General features: G+C 42.6%; 1 protein-coding gene across 5 annotated transcripts in view; it reads left to right on the forward strand.

Annotated features, from left to right (window-relative positions):
• Positions 1-635: 635 nt before the first annotated feature.
• The window catches only part of UBXN7 (UBX domain protein 7), a 30,946-nt gene continuing 9,508 nt past the window's right edge, over positions 636-22,073 (forward strand). For 2 of the 5 annotated variants that reach the window (XR_012630046.1, XM_074878055.1), the window contains exons 1-10: positions 636-744; positions 3,912-4,059; positions 6,072-6,139; positions 9,011-9,076; positions 10,686-10,798; positions 16,982-17,128; positions 17,529-17,619; positions 18,751-18,878; positions 19,223-19,616; positions 20,377-20,456. Coding sequence is in view for 4 of the 5 variants with exons in the window: in XM_074878055.1 (XP_074734156.1) it covers positions 672-744; positions 3,912-4,059; positions 6,072-6,139; positions 9,011-9,076; positions 10,686-10,798; positions 16,982-17,128; positions 17,529-17,619; positions 18,751-18,878; positions 19,223-19,616; positions 20,377-20,456 (1,308 nt within the window). In the remaining variant the exon portion in view is untranslated. Of the gene's footprint in view, positions 745-820; positions 1,326-3,911; positions 4,060-5,058; positions 5,167-6,071; positions 6,140-9,010; positions 9,077-10,685; positions 10,799-16,981; positions 17,129-17,528; positions 17,620-18,750; positions 18,879-19,222; positions 19,617-20,376; positions 20,457-22,073 lie in introns of those variants that run through there. The other 3 variants (XM_074878056.1, XM_074878057.1, XM_074878058.1) reach the window with 3 other exon arrangements.

Consider the following 22,073-nt stretch of genomic DNA (forward strand, 5'->3'; position numbering starts at 1 on the left):
AGTTTAAAGCCATTCCCTCTTGTTTTATCGCTAATTCCCTGTGAGAAGAGACCAGCACCAACCTCTACAATGTCCTTTCAGGGAGCTGCAGAGAGTGATGAGGTCTCCCCTCAGCCTTCTCCTCCTCACACTAAATAGCCCCAGCTCCTTCAGTCAGTCGCACCTCATAAGATTTATTCTCCAGGCCTCAGGCCCTACCTCCTTGCAGCACCTGGGGCCCCTGAACACGCTTCCGCGCGAGGGCCGAGGCCTGCCAGAGCCCTTGCTTTGCCGTGACGAGGTCAGTCTGCGTGGAAGCTCTGGCCTCGCATTGCAAGTGTTTCAGCATCGCCGCTAAGGCCTCTGCTCCTCGAGTGCTGCCATTAACGGAGGCGGAGGGTCTGAGATGCCGGGGGAAAGGCTTCCCAGCCGCGATAGTGTTTGAAAAGCCGCGGAGGGCGCTGAGGCGGCGGGGCGGGCCGCGTTGCCACGGCAACTCCCGCCTCTCCGGGCCGCTGAGGCGACGGGGCGGGGCTGGCCGCGTTGCCACGGCAACTCCCGCCCCGCCTCGCCCGCGGCGGCGTGCAGAGGCGCCTCCCCGGCGGCGGGCAGAGGAAGGGCGCGGGCGGGCGCCGCGCCTGCGCAGAGCGCGCGGGCCGGCGGCGTGCGTGTTGTTGTGCGGCGGCGGCAAGATGGCGGCGCACGGGGGCTCTGCGGCCTCCTCGGCGCTGAAGGGGTTAATCCAGCAGTTCACCGCCATCACGGGTGAGGCACACGGAAGCCGGGGTCCGCCGAGCTCGGCCGAGGCCGCCGCCGCCGCTGCGTGCTTAACGGGCGGCTCCCATCCGGCCACCGCCGCCGCGGCAGGGGGCGGCCGCCCCGGGGGGCGGGAGGCCGAGCGGGAGGAGCGGGCCGCGGTGTGAGGCGCTGCGCGGGACGAGGCGGAGCGGCGCCGGCGGGCGGCCCCGGGCACGCTCCCTCCGGTCTCCCGGGAGGGCCATCCCGCCGCTGCCGCGGCCTCGCTCGAGGCGAGAGGCGCTGGCGACGGCCGGGCCTGTCAGTGGGCGCGCTCCGGGGCCCGGCCCGCCGCGGCGGGTGGTGCCCGAGGCCCGCGCCGGGCACCCGGGGTGCCTCCGCCCTGTACGTCGTGGGGGCCGCCTAGTTTTTAGCGGCGGCTTGGAGACGCCGCTCGTTGTCCCCGGTCGGCCGAGCTTCTCGGGGGTGCGGGTGCTCCCTCCCGGCGCTCCGCTCCGCCCCGGGAACCCCGTACTGCTCCTGCAAAGAAAGCTGACGGCCGGGAGGGAGACTGGAGCTGAACCCCGATTCCGCGTTTAAAAAAGGAAAAAGTACGGTCGACTTACTGAGAATTTAGTTTGCTAATGCAAATAGCAAGTCGCTTTTAAATTGAAGTTTCCTGCTTTAGCTTCTGTACTTTGAGCGCTTGACCCACTTTGAGTTTAATCTGCTTCACTATAGTTCCCCCCTGCTTCTGGCATTACATATCAAATACTGAAGGAGTGTTTAATAAAACAACTTTGGATTTTTAGTCGATAAAAGTGAAGCTGCTTTTAATTTCGTTTATTCTAACCAGCTCGGTTTCAGGTTGCATCCCTGTACTCGGGCTTGGATGCACTCAAATCCTGCCCAGGGATGGCGAGGGTGTTCAGAACCGTGAACATGCCAGTAGGGTACACTGGGAAATTATTGATCACTCAGTTCTCCTTAAAGAAGCCTTTTAGAATAAACCCTCAAAATGAAAACAACCTAGAGCAAATACATTTTCATTATAGTACGTGCCCGTGTGTGCCTTGTGTTTTCTTTTCAGTGGTGCCTGAGATGTTTGCTAAAAAACAAACTAGAACAGGTGGAGCCATCCTAGTTTGCTCTTCCTGACAGCTTTTTGTGCTTACACGGATAAACATAAGAGTACCCCCCTTACGCTTTCACACGGAAAAAAAAAGAACCTGCTGGGCTTCACCCACCCACTATTAAAGTAGAGCTTTGAAGTTTTGTTTTTCCATTTTAGCAGAATTTAAGGTTATGTCGAAAAGTGTTGTTGTGGAGCTTGTCTTGCCAATACTGGTGTGATTTGACAGGTGCTCAGAAGCGCACACACCCTTAGTGGTTTGTGTTAGCAGCTTTCAACTTTCAGTTGTAAGTGTACGAGATCATTCCTGTCTGTAGGGAAAAGGCTGAATGAATACTGTACCAACAGTTTGATTCTAGCGTAGGTGATAGTGAGGAATGAGGAGAAATAGCCCTTGATGTAGTTCTCTTACCCAGATGGCAGAATTGTGTTTTACTTTAGTGCTCTCACCCAGAAAAGTATTGCTAAGAGAGTGTAGCTCCTGTGTATCTTTACCAGTGAAATGATGGGATCTCTCTGAAATTTGCTTTGAGACTTAGCAAGTATTTAGTATTTTCTGTTTGCCAGCACAAGCACTGAAAACATTCATACGATGGCAGTTTCCTTAGGAGTGGTGGAGAAAAATGAAGAATCAGTACAAGCACTTTCTGTGTTGGTATCTTCAGAGGGTTGAATATAATATTTCTTCGAGTTCTTCTAAATGAATGTCTTGGCATGACTGTTCAGTGAGGTTGTAGTGTGGTATGTGTATTCCAAACTGTACAGGTATTGTTTAATTGCTACAGTTGACATTGAAATAAGCTGAAAATGCCAAAGAGCACTTCGTTTGAGGAATGCAAACTTGATGCTCTCGCAGCTTGCATCACTTTTTGAGATTTATTTTCCACTTTTTTCATCTCAGTTAAGGTCTTAAAATACAGCTGACTGCCATCAAAGTACGCTTGTCATGGCAGGTTGGTTTTTTTGGAAAACCAGTTCCCTCAATCAATTTGGCTTTCTCCATGATTTAATGTAGTGATGCAGGTCATTTAGAACTGATATATCTCAACAGTTTCAAAGTGTATTCTCTGTTCAAACTAGAGCTTCTTGAGCCTTTCCCAGAAAATCTGAGAAACGTCCAAATGTGTTTTGCCCAAACTTAAGTTATCTGTGACTATGATGCTGGGGACAGTGTTTTCTTCATTTTGGTGACTTGCAGTGAACCTAGTAAGTATTACTACAGATCCAAAAGCTACTTCCAAACTGGTTCAGCCGCATTTTGCCACTCTTCCTCTCTACCAGCCCTTCCCATATGAAAATAAACTCCTTGGCAGCCCACCACCTATAGGGACAGATGCTGTAGTAAGACATTTGAAGGGTCCGGTGTAGGAGAGTTTCCATTGATGAGGGTGCTTCTGTTGATGGTATATTTTTTGAGGAGAAGTTGGGAGGTAGAGGCTGACCCTCTGATGACAAGAGTTGCAATGATGCTGAGAACTCCTGTTTCATCCTGAGCAGCAAGAATAACACTGGATTTAGTTGTGCTTAGGAGAGATTTTAATAAATTTTAGTCATTATGCAAATAACTGTGTAGATGTGTACTATTTTCTCCCTCTTGGCTTTTTTTCTCTCCTCTTACGTGAACTGAGCTTCTGCTGGTTTGTTTTTGCCTCTTAGCGCAGTTGGTAAAATGGGGGATCTTTTCTTCCATCTCTAAGATTTAGTATTCTCCCTATTAAAATGTTAAGTAAGGTTTTCTTTTTTTGTGTATGCCTGCTAGTGTTTGGAAAATAAAATTGTACCAGGAAAAGGTCTGACCTCTAGAATAAAAGAAAAACCATGCTAAAGCCCCTCAGGTGGCTTCCTCTAAGTTTTCCCTTGATGGAAGGAAGAAGTCTGGCTGTCCTATATGCAGACATTCCCTTTCCTGGTGAGATATGTATGTTTGTGTCGTTTCATAGTTGTCCTTCAGAGATAATAAACTGTTCTTTCTAATTATTAATGCTTTGAGAGAGAAAGCTTGCCAGTCAGCTGTTCTAGCACTTCCAATCCAAATGCTTTAATTTTTTTTTTTTTGGCATTACAGGTGCCAGTGAAAGTGTGGGAAAGCATATGCTTGAAGCATGCAACAATAACCTGGAGATGGCTGTCACCATGTTTCTGGATGGTGGAGGCATAGCAGAGGAGCCTAGCACCAGTTCTGCAGGGGTGTCTGCTGTTCAACCGCACACTGAGTAGGTACCCAATGAACATGTCTGTACAAACGAGTAGTCTGTCTTAAGAATTTAATAGTGCAAGGCAGAACAAATAAGGTAATTGTCACTTCTAACCTGCTATCAGGTCACTGTAATTCATGCTGCTTTGATGATCTTGTTAAATGGATTGCTCCAGTATTGTTCTGGGTAAATAAGTTCTCATTACATAGTTGGTATGTAGACCAACACAAGTTAGTCTCTCTTGCATGTACTTCAGAAGTTTTCTGTAGCTCATACATACCACTTTCTGCAGACAACTCAAGACATTAAAGTGGGGGTCCGGTAGTAGGAGATTCTTTTAAACTGCTCCAGCAATCTTGCTCTGTGTTAATTTGGCAGTTAGAGAGTTCTGTTGTTTTGGTTCCTACACATGTAGTGACCTTAAGTCCCATTTGTAAGGGTTTTACAGTGTTATTTTAAGTGTAACCAGATTTGGCACTGGAAAGACTAGATTGTGTACACTAGTATGCAGAGGAATAAGCAACTACAAAATCTGCATCAGTGTCTTACGCATTAGATGCCAATAAAGGGAAGAGTTGTTCCACTTGAGCATGACAGAAAGTCTTTCAGTGCTGCCTGTTAATGTGTCTGCTTGGGATAAATGGAATATTTTGAGTGGTAGCTAATTGGTGTAAGTCACATTCATTAAACATTCTAAATTAAACCTAGCCATGCTTTCATCTTTATGAAAATCTTCCACTTCAGGAAAAAGACAACTAAATTTTAAAGAAAATTCTTGCCATTCATACTTCTGAAGCACATGTATAAATTCATACAATTCTTTTAGTACTAACCTTTGTAGTTGATGTCAAGTGCCTTCCTGCTTGAACCTTTGACAGGTTATGAAGTTAAAACTCTGTATCTCTGTATAGGTGTTAGAGTTCTTATTTCTAGACAACTTCTGGCACATCAGTGACTTAAGATTCAAGTTTTTATTGGAATACTTTCTTTTTTATACTTGACACCCTCCAGGTGCTGGTCAGCTTAGTGTTACTTCTAGGAAGAGAGAACAATAAATATGCAAATGCAAAATGGAGAATAACTAGCTTCACAACAGCAATCAAAGATGTGGAGGTTAATAGCAAGGTTAGTGCGTCTTGCTGCCATTATGAGTTACTTTTTGAAACCTGCATGGCCAAGAGCCACAAACTGCACACTTTACAACTTTGAAGAGGCTGAGGGAAGAGGGCACTTCAGGAGTAGTTCATAGGCAGGTTATAGCAGTGGATTTCCTTGGGTGAGCCCATGCCTTCCTTCGCGTAGATCCGTGGGCCAGGTGACCACGCTGAGTAAGTGATACTGTGTCAGAGCTCTTGTGATTTCCTTTCTTCTCCTGGTCATAATTTCAGAATATCTAGCAGTCTGCGACTGTAACTAAGCTGGTGATATGTGAGGGAGCCCAGCTATGTAAGCAGAGAATTGCTTCAGAAATGGGGGGAAATGGACGTTTTCCTTCCTCTGGAAAAGAGAGGGCTGTGAGTTTCAAGTGGAAGCAAAAAGTCTTCCAACAGAAGAAGGCTTGTAATAGGGAAGGTGGTATTTTTTGTCTCTCTAGGATTCTCTCTAGATAATCAGGGGAGGAGGGTGGCAAGTGGATTAATTAGTAGACTTTGCTAAGTTTTAAGAAACTTTTCCGAGTTCTAAGAAAGTTACTAACGAAGAAAAAAATGTTTAAATAAGAGATTGACAAAGCCTGGGATCAAGTCACCCAGGGATTTGTGTAATCTTCTGTCAAGACTTTCAAAGGTCATCCATGCCAGATCTTAATGCAGAGTGTACCAAGTCCTGCATCAGTGCCATGAGTGGGAATAGGTGGTCTCTTGAGGTCCCTTTTGACCCCAAATCTCTGGATTCTGTGCAATGGTACAGCAGCATGCTTAGCTGGTTCAAGTTGCAGGAGCCTTTGGAGCACAATGCAATGTGGTTTATATAGTACTTGGAATATTGTCATCTGTCTGATTTTTTTTTTTTTCTTTCTTCCCCTGTGATAGGGATGAAGTACGAGCTCCAATTCCTCAAAAACAGGAAATTTTAGTAGAGCCTGAGCCCTTATTTGGAGGTAGGCTTGTGTTCTTATTTTGGTTTTTGTTTTCTTTACCTTGAGATGAGCTAAGTGACAAAAGAAAAACAGAACTTGCTGAATATGAAGAAAGCATTGTATGTGTTTTTATTCTTGTTTTTTTTTTTCTCTGCTGCAACTCTGCAGCCACGTAACATGATTGCATAGTTGGAAATAACACCAGTGTTATTGAAAACCTCGCACGTTAGAGATGCTACGTTCCCAGTGGTACTAATTTGCTAACTCCTGTTTCATGAGACTTTGTGAGGCAACAGCCAATTAGCTATCATAAGTATACATCTGCATTCTGGGGGTTCAGAACCATGAGATACTGCTGTGAAAGTGTTCAAGGTGGTGGGATAAAAGATTGAGTCTTGACTGACGAGTGAAAATGAAGAGGACAAATGCATGCTTCTCAGGGAGATGATAGATCAGAAAGGGCTGAACTGTGTGATTACTCACTGTTTTCTCTATTTCTTATTTAGGAATTTAATTTGCTCTTTAAACTGCACCATGCAGCTAGTTTTCTTGTTTGTTTTCTGAAGCTGTTTATCACTTCTGCTTTTGAAACGTTCTTTTGCTCTAAGGAAGCAGGTGTTAGAAATGCTGTTTTCTTCTGGGTGCTTATCTAAAACACTGTTCAGTGCTCATGTAATACGCTAGTGTTCTGAATCTCAAAACCTCAATCTCAAACCTCTGCTGTAGTGGTTCTTTTACAGCAGCACAGGGCTGGAACTTCTGTAGCAGGACTGGATTACCTGGTGCATTATCCTCTCCTTTTGTATAGTGTCCATGTCTGTATGGAGATCTAAGGCACTCTCTTTTTACGCTTACGTCCTCTAGTCTTGTGAGGCTCTGTTCCTCTCATGTTGACCATGTCATTTCTGGCTGCCTGTATGGCTTTTGCCATGTCAAGTGGATTGAGAGTCTTACCCTTTTTATCAGGGAAGAGCATGCAAGTGCTCATCTTTAAAGTGGCCTCATACCCATAGGAGATGCTCTTTTCTATTGTTTAGTTCCTTTGCTAGAAAGGAGAAGGCCCGGCTCCATGTTTACTCTGGAACTGGTTTTCTCTTGATCCTTTTTTTTTAACATCAGAGAAGTCTTTAGCCAGGGTGCACAAGCCGAGATGTGGTTCCAGAGGAAGGTGCCCTGCTGAGGGCTCTCTGAAGACAGTGCACTTGTTCCTGTGGCCCAAGGGAGTATTTGTCAGAGGTCTGTAGACTCCTGTGGGTTCGAGAATCTAAGAAGTGCGGGATTAAGACTGGCTGACCCTAATGCTTGGTCCTGTTCTACCCACCTGTCACACACTGATCTCAGACTCGCTGTCACTGGCCACCCAGCTGAGGTGATCTGTGGAGCAGTGACAGCCTCCTGGCACTGTCTGGCCCAACCAGTGCTAACGTGCTCACTAATGCCCCTTCTGTCGAGAACATGAAGCAGCCTGACAAGCAAGCCGAAACCTTACTTGGGTCTTCTCAGCTCTAACCTCAAAGCAGGGGGCGTTCCGGTTTCTGTTTTTGACAGTGTCATATTGAGGTGGTCGTATGAGCTTAGGTTTTCTTCCAGTTGAAGTGATGACCCTGTCTATTTGTGCTCCGCCAGGTACGTGGATCCCCTCTTGCAGTACAAAGGATATCAGAAAAACATCCGCCTGGACTGCTGTGAACATCTTCACCAGCGCTGCCAGGCTGTAGCTAGGCCTGGCAGGGAAATGGTGCTTTTGCTGAAGTGGTCCTTCAGTTGCTATTCTTAGCTGCAGTTAAAGTTGCTCTGAAGTTGGCTTTAGTGGGTTGTGCTTCTGCCTCAGCATTTAGAGGTGAAAGAGATGTTACTTACTGGAGTTAGGCGTTATTCACAAGCATGTTCCTCATCCAGGCCGACTTCATTTTTCCATGATTGTCTGTCTGGGACACACTGATTCTATCCTTCATGCTCTGTATGAGAAGAATGCAAGGAACTGGAACTGTGTACCATACTTTATGCCCTTGGCGTGGCACAAGGTGAAAGATGCTGTACACACTATGGGTGCAAAACCAGTAAGGGTCTCTAAAATCAAGTTTTGGAGGTACTTGCTTTATGACCTGTGTGTAGGTCGTGCTTTCTCACAGTAAATGAATGGATTTTTTTACTACAGGTTTCCCATGAGTATACGTTGTGTTTATCTTACTCTGTTTAATTTGTTTATTGTTTATTTATTATGTCTTGTAACACTTAGACTTTGAAAGTTCTATCTTAAAATTGTTCTGTTTTCAGTTAATAGTAATGCAGTTGAATAGTTAGAATAAGTTGTGGCAGGCAGTTCTAGTTCTGTTTTGCATTGCAAGTATGGTGGTTGTGCTGTACCACAGGACTTCAGTGGTACTTTTAGGTACTCTTTCAGTTATCTGCCTGGGCTGCTGTCTCTGTCCAGCTGCAAATAATCTATTCTGAAGGTTTCCTTGCAGATAGTGATACTGGATCCAATGGAAACAGCCACACTCTTCCATTGGAAGGATTTAATCTTTTGAAGTTTTTAATCTACTTTGGTAAAAACCTTGACTGGAATTGTGACATGTTGATGCTGTGACAGCGCTGCCACTACGTACCGATGAGCCTTGGTGAACCCATCAGGAAGGGCTAACGTTAAACTTTTGTGTATTATTGATACGTGTTTGGTTGCTGGGGTAAAATTTGCTGGAGGGAGGATGTGTTAGGAAATGGGTCTTACAAACTACCTATTTCCATCCTCCCATCCTCCTCCAGCCCTTCCCACATCATTCGTGCTTTGGGTTCCTATTCTGTTTTCCCACACATGTGATGGAAGGTACTAATATGTAGTTATTTTGATTGTATACTTTTGAAATAATGCTTGAAATAATTTTTTTTTAGCTCCCAAAAGACGCAGACCTGCGCGCTCGATATTTGATGGCTTTCGGGATTTTCAAACGGAAACCAGTAAGTGTCTACAGATCAGTAAGCTAGAGGTTCTGTTTTATTTTTTTTTAATGCAAGATTGAAAAATAGTTTGCGTTGTAAGGTAGGACAGCTTTCAGTTGTTGAATGGTTTTTAAATTGCCTACAGTATAGCAAAAGGGTTTTTTATTAACATTATTATGCTGTTCATTGTTGTAGTGTCAGTACTGTTTGCTGACATGTCTCTTCCATGTTTGTGGCACAGTTAAGGTTGTTAGTTTATTGTTCTGGGGTGGCTGGAGGGGGAGTCCTGAGTAATGGAATATGAAGCAGGTAGGGTGCTGGTCCAAACACTTGCCTGTGTTACATAAATAAAACCTGCAGACAGTATATTCTGTCAACAAAATACTTTTTCTGCTCTAGAAGGAATTGAAAAAGGGAAAGAATCTAACACCCATATAGGAATTAAGTTAATCCACTGAACCTTTCTTGGCTAGCCAGCGGTCATTCTGGCACTTGAATTAGATTTGAGCAGCCCTGAGGCTTCTTCCTTGGCTGCACACAAGGTTCTCATGAATTAATCGCTGTTTACCACTGTCTTACCTGTTGATATGCAGAATCTTCAAATGACAAAGCACTGGCTGTTATTTAAGCCATTAAATTTCATAGAATATGATTCTTTGACAGCAGAACACCAGGTATTTCACAGCTGAGTTACAGCTGTTGTGCAGTTGTTGTCGCTGACGTTGCTGGAGTGTTCAAGAGGTCTAACCATGGAGCAGGTTCCCAGGTAGTTAGGTGCTCTTGGATGCCAAACTGAAAATAAGTATTCATAATTACTTTAGTTCCCCTGACAGGTTTGGTCAGGGTTTTCCAGTAATAATGAACTCATCAAATACTAAAGCTCCTGAAAGTTTTTGGTTGCGGGATAGTTATTGCTCATTTCAGCTGACCCTGTTCCATAAAATACATTGTGTCGCTGCATTTTTAGGTGAGCAATTGCTGTGATTTACCTTTACTGTGTATGGTCATGTCTATGTAGGAAATGTGTTCTGTGTTATTTTGAATGGAATTGATACCGCTAAAAGAAACAAGCTCAAAGTGTGGTACTTGGGGATAAACAGGGCTGAAAACGCATTTACCTGGAAGAGACAGTGGTATCTAGAGCCGATTGTGGGAAGACTAGGTATTTAATATAAACATCCAAAGATATTTCTCCATGTAAACTAAGTCTGTTTTTTTTTTTTTTTCTTTCCTGTGGGATTGCCTTACTGTCAAGATGTAGTAACACTGGAATAGAAATATTCCAAGTACAAGTTATGATGCTACAATCTAGGTCAGTTTCCCCTTTTAAAAGCATCACTGGGGACAAGTCACAGCTTTTTTTTTCTCGTTTGTTCTCAAATATGGGCATATGACCCCCTCTGCTGATACTCGCATTTGTTAGGATTTTTTTTTTTAAGGTGAAATAAATGCCCAGTGCTTGAGAAAGCTGGGGCAAGTGGAGTTCTTACCTAACATAGCAGCTGATCTTGTTCAGTGTGGTGTAACCTTATGACTCTAGTGCCAAAGTTTTGTGTATAGCCAGTAATAAATCCATCGTGTGAGTATTTTGTCTAATTCAGCTTCCTTTCCTCTTGGGGCTGTGCAGTTCGACAGGAACAGGAGCTACGAAACGGAGGGGCAGTAGATAAGAAACTCACTACTCTAGCAGACCTCTTCAGGCCTCCCATTGATCTGATGCACAAAGGCAGCTTTGAAACGGTAAGTTTTAAAATTTTGGTGCAGTTCCTTATGCGATGACTGTATACAGTGTGCAAGCCTTGTGTTAGGCATGTATGGATCTGTTGTCGGATGATTAGAAAGTTAAAAAAACTGTATAGTGATAAATATTTGATGGACTGCATATGGAAATGTTGATGATTTATTGAAGGACTTAAGTAATGATGGTAGACCACATTGTTTATGTTTAAATGTCAGTGTGGCAAATCACACTCGGTGAAAGACTTTAGTGGGTAAGGGAAGCTGGTCAAAGTGGAAAAATTGCATCCCTTGAAGTATCTTTGCAGAGCACGATACAGAAAAAGCTGAAGTAAGATTGCTTTTGACAGGTGAGCAAGTACTTTGCAAGGGGCAACGTAGTTTGCAGCACAGCCCTGCTAAGAGGCTCAGGCGGAGTTATGTTAACACAGCTAAGTGGTTTCTGATACCTGAGCTAGTAGAAGTATTTGAGTGTGGCTTTGTCACAGAGGCACAGCTTTATCTTCAGTAGCGGTCTTGCTCTTGTATAAAATCACAGTGGCTGTCTTTTGCATCTGGTAGTGATGGAAAAAGTATCCAAGAGATTATCTGCCTGAGAAGGGGACTGTTAGATTTAAATAGTTTCAGGTCTCACCTTTCCTCTCTGTGTAGGCATGTGTGGATCTAGTCATAAGTTGTTATTATATGAATCAGTGACTTAACTAATGATTGGAGAATATGCAAATTGGTATAGATTTTTATTTTTTGAGTCCATAATTTCTAGATATTCTTCAGAAGTTGCAGTTACTACTGAACTTCCACCTGGTCATCTTGAAGTAGCTGAGATTGATGATGATTTTATATTTGATGATTTCATGAGAATGCAAACTAAGGATTAAATGGTGCAATACAGATGCTGCAAACAGTGCTGGAGACCTGACTGTATGAGCTGAACAAAAGTATTATTTACATTCTTTTCACATTTGCCTCTACTGCCATGCACAAATACTAGAACACTGCTGGAGAATTTTTTGAGAAATGCTGTGTGCCTCTACTGAGTCCCCAGTTCTCATCCTGTTGGCCTCATCTCTCCTTTTATGCTTCCCAAATCACCAGGGATCAGTTGTCTTGTCACTAATTCCTGTATTCTGACAGTGCCCTCCATATGTTTAATCTTGTAACAAAATTCCAGGTTTGAAAGGATGCTGGCAGAGAATAGTTGTGTCTGCCTCAGCAAGTAATTTGGTGTGATGGAAGCAGATGAGCAGACTGAAGTAGCTGGTGCTGAGACATCCCAGCCTTGTGGTACATGGTCCAGGGTTTACCTCAAACAAGGGTGTGTCAGGTCCTGCAGGTGATGATACCTACTGGGCCTGTGGTTCAGGGCTGTTTGTGAACCCAGGGAATGTGTGGTTAAAGGCAACAGTGAAGGGAATTCACATGAAAACAGCCAGTGCTGCTCCAGACTGGCACATACAGAGTTGACGAGTGCCCTCTGACCTCTGCTGTGGGATGTGAGATGTGTGCTAGTCTTTCCTCGTGTCTTGCTGAAAACATATCAGGACTTCAGCAGTGTTGATTGTGGCATCCGCCACAGCCAAAAGTAGGGCATGAAATAAGCGATTGATAGATTTGATTGTCCTAAAGTCTCTGCATTCTTACTCAGTCTTGTAAGTTTAAAAAAAAAAGGGGGGGGGAGGGGGAAGGTTTGTATATACACACCTTGTCCTGTTCTTTACAGTAACTTGAACTTAGACCTGTACGCTTTCTGGTCTTGGTATTCACCTTTCTGTGTTCTTGTACAGTTCCTTGTCCCCTGGGATACCCTTCGTTTCAAACTGATGCTTCTCAACTTCATTGCAATAAAAATCTTCAGCTTCTCAATTTGTTGACCATTACCCCTTCCATTTTACCTTTTATGACTGTAGATTGCTGTACTGCTTCAGCCTGGGACAGTGTCGGGCCTCCTGTGAATCCAGCAACCAGGGTCTCTCAAAATTAATATCTAGCGAGCTGCTGTTAGCTTCTTCCTTCTCTCTAGGCTTAGATAAACATATATAAACTGTATAATAAATCAGAGATGTTTACCACATTCCAAAGTACCAAAGACTAAATACTGTCATTCTGACACTCTTGTAGTTTAGTGTTAATCAAGTGGGGTTTTATTATTATTATTATTAGTGTGTGGTGTATTCTAACCTCTGGAGGGGTGTGCAAGAACATTCTGCTGGTGTTGTGCCATGTACATTTTATCATAGAATCATTTAGGATTTATGACTTTATTCAAACTTAGCAAGAATGATGGGATCTGGTCTTACTAAGGTTTTCATGTATCTTTGTGGTTCATTGTTTGTTGCTCCTCTTTGGGTACTCTAAGGTTGATTTTGATAGTAAGTAGATTTAGTTATCTTTGGTTTTCCCTAAGAAACCTAATTTTTCTTCAATTACAAAGAAACTTTGTTATCAGTAAGGTGCAAAAAGTTGCCATTTCATTTCAACTCAGTAATACTAGCTTTTATGAGTAGATGAGAATTAATTGTCCTTGAAGAGAAATTTTCAAGTGTTGAGTGACACTGATTTTTTTTTTTTTTTTTTTTGAACTTGCTATCTGTGAAAAAGCAGTGTGCTTTACATACAGAACAACTTAGGATCATTATACCTGTAAAGTGAAGTGTGTGATTAACTAAATTACACCATAGAAGTGTGGTGAAAAAGATTTGATACATAAAATCTGTAAAATACTTTCTTTTAATCCTGCAGGCTTTTTGAATGTGAGATGTTAGTTACCTAGTGACTGGTGGAATGGGGCTATATAAACCAGAGGCAAACAACTGGTGGGCCAGCAAGATGTTGAGCTGAACTGCCTTTTTCTTCCTACTAGAAAATTTCAGAGAAACTGTCAGAGCTTAAATACACAGTGTCACTAAAAAGTCAGTATTTGAGTAGTGTTGTGTGGTTATACGATTAGGCTGTTGTCAGTTAAGATTGCACAAGGGATTTGTAACTGTCGTTTCCTGAATGTAATATTGAGCTTTAATGTGTATTAAGCTTCAGAGTTATCTGCTTAATGTAGAATCTGCTAGGAATAAATCACTGGAGTATAATAAAAAAATAAATTGCACACCAAACGTGCTTTGTAAAGAACAGCATGCTTTTGTTCTTATCTCAAAGACTGCTTTCAGAAATTGCAGGTGTTCATCTCTTCGTGCATATGATGCCAGATATGATTTAATTTGTGGTGGGTACACACCAAATTGACTTAGTTTGCATTTCTTGTTTAGGGAGGAGATAGTTGTGGTGCTTAACACTCATTAGGATTTCAGTACTTCCGTGAAGTGATTGTATGTAATGTTGCAGTTTCAAGTCTGTCTATATGAAGTTTCCTCATTTTACAAGTTCAACCTTTTCTAGCTGTTTCCTGCTTTACAGCTGATACTGATTTTTTTTTTTCTTTGTACATAGCAAGCAACAATAGTTTGGAAGCTAAACTAGTCATTGTACCCAAATGGTGCAATTATCTTTGCATAAGCATAGCCTGCAGATGCATGTTTGGGGTAGGAATGGCTGGTTGATGAAAGGATGTATGCCCTGGTCCAGGCAAGAAGTGTAAGTGCTGCTGAGAGGGTGTTTCTTGTTACATAATCTCATGCTCCAATTTTGTCACCTATTATGTTCCAAACTGAATCAGGCTTGATTAGCAGATGTCCAGAAGGTCACAAGATGCTGACTCCACTTCCTTGTTTCTCTCTGCTGACTTAAAGGAGCAGTGCATTTCAACAAAGCTGAGCAAGGAAGAATGACCACAACATTTATAAACCATATGTGGTTCAGAAAAGTCAAATGAGAGGAAAAGATGATATTTTTAGTAATGCAAGAGTAGAGGTTATCCAGCGAGATCCACTACTGAGTGTAAACAAGACTTCTTTCACATATTGTCTAACCAGATTGCTGGTTTGTTGCTGTAATTTGTCGTAGTGATGAAAAATGTGAATGGGTAGAAAGGGTGAAGGTGAACTTAGGACAGATTGGTTTGGTTTGGTTTGGTTTTTGCATCTGGTCCATTGTATCTGAGATTTATTACCTCTGTCTTTAAAATTTCCCACTCTCCTGGCTGAGGAAAGCTCGGAGATGCTTGCAAACAGTGGTTGTTCTGTACTTACTCTATCTGTTGCACTTTAAGTGCCTTATACCTCTACGGAGGAGGAGAAATGGGGGGCAGTTGATGTTGGAAACAGTGGATCAAGAGCCATCAGACATAGCTTTTGGGATATGCAAGCCAGCATTTCCTTGTTCTTTTGTCACTTACCAAAATGACCCACCGATATAATCTCCAAACCTGCAGCGTTTCTTCCCCCCCCCCCCCCCCCCCCCAACTCTTCTCCTTCCATGTACCTCCACCCCTTCAGAAAAAACCCGGTAGCTGTGTAAGAGCAGAGTTGTGTGTGTGTGAGACGGTAGCAATTTAACTGTGTCCTTTTAAATGTTAAATGTGAAGCCTGTTGTTTTCAGAAGGAAGTTAAAAGTAGTTTGGAAAGCTATACCTGCTCTACAGGTGAAAACTCATCTTTGCAAATGTTCAGTGTGGAATTTCCTGCTTTGCATCCTTAGTGGGAGGACCTTAGCTGGAGAGAGGAGAGGTAGAGCCAGGTTTTCACTAATAGTGAAAAATATAGACAGTAAGTGGAGAAGAGTGAGAGACACTTTCCAGCTCTCTAGTTATATATTTTTGAGTTTGTTCTTTTAATCCAATATGGATTACATTAAAACACAAGACTAAGGCAATTCAATTGACTCAAATAACATAAGGATTTTTGTTCCTTTTATACTTGGGCAGTACCTCTAGGCCTTGTCTTAAACTGATTTCCTAGAATTAGTTCTCAAAATCCACAGCTCAAAACAAGTCTTTTAAATAAAAGCATAATGACTACATTTTAAGACTCTTGCCAGTTACTTAGGTGTCACCTGCCCCACTTTTCTCTCTTGGTGACCAAATACTGGATTCTAACACTGTAATATTAGTGGTAAGTAGTTAGCATGAGGTCCCTTGCAAGAACAGGAGGACTATTCCATGCTTCTACATTCATTTTTTTTTTTCCTTTGAGTAAAATAAAAATTGGCTCTGCAGGTCACTTGGCCATGCAGATTAATTTTGTAGGCTGAGATTCTTCACTTTGTGAAGCTGAGTGTGTGGGGTTCATGTGTTTGTCTATCACACATTGGATAGGCTGACTACTTGAAAGTGCACTGGCTAAAATTTGTTTTAAAAGTAAAAACTTTGGTTTGGGGAACAAAATACTGCCCAAAACAGCAAAATCTTGCATAACATCCTAATTCCTTGAGTTTGCTGTTAAGTGCATTACCAGCAGGATGGTGAACACATTTATAAATAAATAAATACTTTTTTTCTTTTTTAAAAGGAAAGGGAGTTCATATGCTAGTTCCAGTCTTTCCAGGCGGTAAGAGCATTCCTGCTGTTGATATAGCCCTCTTTTTTTCAACAGGTATGACAGTTCAGCGATCAGAATTACATTCTTGATCAAACTCCTACCATTAACTTGCAACCAAGCAATCAGACAGTGCCAGCTTTGTGACTCAAACCAGTAAGATTTCTTCCTGCGCCTTCCTGTCTTCCTCCCCACTTGCAGTCTGGATAAGGAGCATCAAAAAAGGATGCCTAATTCGGCAGTTGCACAGTAATAGAGTAACTCAAACCTTGGAGAGAAAAAAAGAAAACACGCAGAGAGGGGGTCCTGTTGAATTAATGCAAGTCCTCTGTCAATTTTGCAACCTACTTAAATAGAAGATGATCCACAGGTTTATCTTTAGAATGAGCAGGTCTTTCCTCTGTTGTCAGATCAGTGTGACTGACCACACTCTTTCCTGAACAAATACTTTATTCAGCGTCCCCGTGTCGTTCCCCCCCCCCCCCCAAGTTGCTTTTCCCAGTCTGTGCTTGGCTTGTTGAAATCCAGCAGCTCTGTTCATCAGTGTGATTCTGTAATTCAACCAGTCTCATTTAAAGCAGGTCTTTCAGCCCTGCCTTCTGTTTTGTGGATGCCTTTTCACTAGCACTGTCCATCTTTCTCACTGTGAAGGGGTTTTGGTGAAAAATCTTGACAGTGTTAGAAGCCATCACTGATCATTGCTGGCATTGGTTATGTCTGGCTCTTCAGTTTTGGCTAACGAAGCTTTTCTCTCTGCTTACAGGCCAAGGAGTGTGGTCAGATGCAGAACAAATGGCTCATGATAAACATTCAGAATGTGCAAGATTTTGCCTGTCAGTGTCTCAACCGCGACGTCTGGAGCAATGAGGCCGTCAAGAACATAATCCGGGAACATTTCATTTTTTGGCAGGTGAGAAATTTAGTGGGGCCTTGCGGGTAACGTGGTGTCCTGGTAGGTGGGGCAGTGAAAAAAATGGACTACTTTGAATAAAACGGCACTGTTGCAGTTCTCTTGGAGAACTTGCAGAAAAGATGCAGTAGTTCAGAGATGTAGTTACGGATGTAGATGTAGTTCATGGATATGCATTTGGGTGCATAAACTGCCTTGTGCATTCAGGATGTTACTGCGTAGCTTCTGATACATGAAGGGTTAGAGGCGTATTTTCAGTCTGTCAGAATTGCTGAGAACTGTACATACCATTTGTAGCATATACTGTAAAATAGAGGAAAAACTTTGTACATTTTCAAGGTACAGTTTGTTTGCGTTCCCTCTCCACCCAGTAATTTGCTTCCAACATGGTATTTTGTAGGTATATCATGACAGTGAGGAAGGACAGAGGTACATACAGTTTTATAAATTAGCAGACTTCCCTTATGTCTCCATCCTGGATCCCAGGACAGGTAAGATAAGTGACAGTTGGTTACCTGCAGTTTATATATCCCGTGAGAAGGGCTGGCAGTGGTAGGCTAGAATACCATCTATCACAGGATGTGTTGCATTCAGCTGAGGACTCTCAGTTACATTGTTTTGCTCTCTGAGAGACCTTGTTGTCCCTGAAGCAGTGAAATAGCAGGTGCTGGAGGAACGAAGGGAATAAAACTCCCAGGGCTTGCTGAAATTATGTGTATTTAGTTATCACACTTGATACAGTTTAGCGAGTACTTTGCTTATAAAGTGAAAATAGTACCACCTGGTGGTAAAACTCTGAAATTAATTTAAGTGTCCTCTGAAATCATGTGATGAATAAACTACAATATTTGTAAGCATTACATGAATCTGCTTCCTGCTTCTTGCACAGTAGCTTTGCGAGGCTCAGCAATGATTTACTAAATTGCATCTTAATTTTGAAATACCATTTTGGCTTTGGGGTTTTTGTTTGTTTGTTCACTTGTTTTTTTTACCTGAACAATCAAACTTCTACCTCGCCCTCCAGCTCTTTCAAAATTGTTACTTTTTCTTTTGTATCCAAACACCCTTTCTTCTTTTATCATCGTATAATGCAACTATATTAATGGTCTGGTCTCCTGCTTCTCAGGACTGTATTAACAGTGTCTGTAATCAGAGCTGAGATTTCTTGCTATTTGACTTAAACCACCCAAAACCTCTTTTTAATGTTGAAACCGAAGTTAGGATACTCTTCTTAGCACTTTACTTATGGAAACAAATGCTGTTTGCCAAGGTGTAGAATCAAAGCAGACAAGAATGTAGAAATGCTTCTTCATAAACTTAGTGGTTTGGCTTTTTTTAATTTTGAAGCCTAATTCACCATTCTGTGCACATGTTCCTATAGATAAAAGAATGGAAATAAACAGGGTCTGTATTTATGTCTATCCACGACTGAAATCTTTTCAAGGGAGTGGAAAGAGGCAGCTTCATAGTTATCAAGTGGTAGCCTATAGGAAGCTGCAGTTTCCACAAATGTGGCCTTTTGCAGAGTGTACGCGCAGCAGCGAGTTGGTGTGTTTGGCCCCTAAGCTGCAATCTTTCGCTGAAATCATTTCAAATTGTTTCACGACGCCTTTTGTCCTTAGGCCAGAAACTAGTGGAGTGGCACCAGCTAGATGTGACTTCTTTCTTAGACCAAGTGACTGGGTTCCTGAGTGAGCATGGACAGCTGGATGGCCATTCTACCAGCCCTCCCCAAAAATGCTCTCGTTCAGTAAGTATGAGGCCCTCTCAGAGGACTGGAGAAACCTGAAAGAACATGCTAGCCTGTTTTTATCCAGCTATACTGATTTCCCATTCAGTAGTATAAACAGACTTAATGAGTTAGTGCAAGAGCATGCAAAAACATGGTGTGCCAGGGAATGCCTTCTCCCATGATAACGTCTTGCGCAGTTTGTGTTTTCAGCATTTGTTTTGGATTTAAAAGTCATGGCATGACTAGCTTTCCGTGCTGCTTGTTCCAAAGAGAAAACTGTCAGGAAGACTGATGTCCTCTTGATTTTCAGTACGTATTTAAAAGCAATTTTTATGTATTTGTGTTATGTGTGTATTCAACAGGAGAGTCTCATTGATGCCAGTGAGGACAGCCAGTTGGAAGCTGCTATCAGAGCCTCGTTACAGGAGACGCATTTTGATTCCTCACAGGCCAAGCAGGAGAGTCGGTCAGATGAGGAGTCAGAGTCGGAGCTTTTTTCTGGAAGCGAAGAGTTTATTTCGGTTTGCGGATCTGAGGAGGAGGAAGAATCGGAAAATCCTGCCAAGTTGAGGAAGTCTCCGCACAAGGACTTGGGGTATAAAAAAGAGGAGAGCCGGAGGCCTCAGGCTGAGCCTCCTGCAAGGACTGAGCCTGGGACAACATCAAATCACAGAGTACTGCCCTGCATTGATGCAGGGATAGTGGAGGAGTCAGCTGACAAGCCTGAAAGTACGTTTCAGGGCCTAGATGTGAATGGTGAGTTGCCACGTTGGTTTTTTTTAGTGACCTGTGTTTTGGTTTTTTTTTTTCTTTCCTGAAAATCTTTATATGCTGCCAAGCATGGTTTCATCCCTTGTTTTGAAAAGCTAAATCTTTTCTTCTGTCTTACTCCCTCCGTGACACCAGACATTTGGGCAATTCACCTTGCCAGTAGCACCACTTTGGCATAGTGATGCCCCAAACCGCAGAATCATGTTAGTCACTGAGCTCGAGTTTCTTAGTTTGAGACCTTGCCCAGGAATTAAGTGTGCATTGGTGTAATGCACGTGCATATGACAGAGCTTCTACCGGTATGGTAGAGAGAAGCAGAATAACACCAGCCCCACCTTGTGCTCAGTTAGCTTGGCTGCCTCCGTGGCCTGGACTGAGTTTTGGTAATGCAACTTTGGTTAATACAAGCGAGCCCCTGGAGTCTCTGTTTCCTCCCCGCGGTGCCTGAGCTGGGATGCAGCAGAGTGAGGTGGTCTCAAAGGCAGAGGTAGCACAGTGTGCTTCTCTCTGGGAACGCTGACCGGTTTCAGTCACTACTATAAACTCTTGAAAGACTCCTGGGTTTGATGTGTGTATTTTAAACACGTGTGGTAGAAGTATATCTTCATAGACTGGAACCTTGTATTTGTCTCCAGTCCCTAACCCTGCTATGCTGTGCAGTAAAGCATGCCACCTAAAATCTACAGAAGAGCTCAGTTCAGCTGCGTTGTTGTTTGTTAACTTGTAGTAACTTCCTTTATGCTAGGACCAAAGGCACAGCTGATGCTAAGGTATCCAGATGGAAAGAGGGAACAAATTTCACTGCCTGAACAAGCTAAACTTCTGGTAAGTGGAGTTAACTGGAATCCTTGTTTGAGTACAGGAGAGCTGAAACTGGACAATTTTTTTTTTACTAGTGGCACTATTAAAATTGGATCTAGTGAAAGTGGTATATCCAGGGAGTGCTTACACTGTCATTCTGTTGTGTTTCTTCTGTGTCATTCCTCTCTTCTGATCAACAGACTCTGCTGGCTCTGTGTGTTTCCATTGCTGCTTGGGTTGGGTGTACACTCCAGTGTCTGTCTTACTCCCAAAACTGTTAGTTTCCTTTCTAAAATGACTCTAAATGGCTTTTGCATTCATCATTAAGTTATCATAAAGTACTCTCGGCTCACTCATTTGTGGTTTTTTTTTTTTCTAAATGGAAGAGTTCAGTCATTACCCATGGTCAGACAACAGTAAAATCAAAGGCAAAACTTCATTCTTGTTCTCCATCTCTCATTGTACTTCCACACTCCTTTCTGAATGTGGATGTCAGAGCATACTTTGGAGGAAGTTCTCCCAGAACAAATTTATTACAATATTGTTTAATTACTGTGCTTCAGGTGTGCATCTCAACTGTGCTTTGAGCTTGTTTACCTTGCAGAAGCCAATGTGGATGGCATTTCCATCAAAATTTTGCAGATGCTTATCTGGAAACAACGTGTAAAGAGGTCACTATTCCTGGTAGCTGTGAGTTTTCATGACACAGTGGCCAGTGAAGGTTGTTTTAGTATAATCAACCTAAAAGCTCTTCCTTGAAGTCTTAGGGAAGGCAAAAGCACACCTCTTCAGAAGGATCTTGTGCAGATTTAGGAGAAAAGTGTGACATCTCTTACAGAAAATGAAACTATAACTTAGTCTGCGGCACTCTAGACATGTACGGTGTCTCAAGCTCCTATTCTCATCCTTAACTCTTTTGCTTGAAAATAAAAGGAAAAGAAAGTTGCTTTTGTTATACTGTCAACTCCCTCAAAACCAAGCGTAAGTGGGTAGGATGTAGACTGCCTGCAGTGCCACATGTGGAGTTCAGGAGCTGAAATAAAAAGACTGAGGAACACTGGCAGAGCATCATTCTTACTGTAGGAACCAGCTTTACTTTCAGACCTTCATTCTTGCTTTTTCATAGCAGTCATTGGTGTATAATCTTTTTCCAAGTACTCTTTTATATCTTAACTGCTTTTTGAAAGCAGTCTGTTAAATAAAGGTGTGTGTATTATTAAACGTGTAGCACTTTTGAATACTTAACTAATTTATTTAGGTGGTACGTAGGTGTAATACTAATATATTCCTGGTAATTCTGATTTGTGGTTTGACTCATTTTATGGATTGTGGTAGTTAAAGCAAGTTAATCTCAGCATGTGGTTTCCTTTGCTGCCACCTGCTCTACAGTCAGCAGAGGAGTTTAGGTGAGTCAAGGTTTGTGGGTAAAGATATCTTTTTATTGCAGAGCTGGACAGGCAGCCTTTGTGTTCATGCCATGTGATCTTTTAAAGCCATTTCAGTCAGATCAAGATTGAGTCTCAGGTGTTTCTTTGTGAGCATCGTTTCCATGCTGATTTTTTTTCAGCCCTTAGTTGCTTCCATTTTAAAGCTCTCCAGAACTATAAAAAGAGATTGTTTAAGGAGACAATTGCACTTCAG

The sequence above is a fragment of the Strix uralensis genome, chromosome 9 (assembly GCF_047716275.1).
Source record: "Strix uralensis isolate ZFMK-TIS-50842 chromosome 9, bStrUra1, whole genome shotgun sequence".
Classification (NCBI taxonomy): domain Eukaryota; kingdom Metazoa; phylum Chordata; class Aves; order Strigiformes; family Strigidae; genus Strix; species Strix uralensis.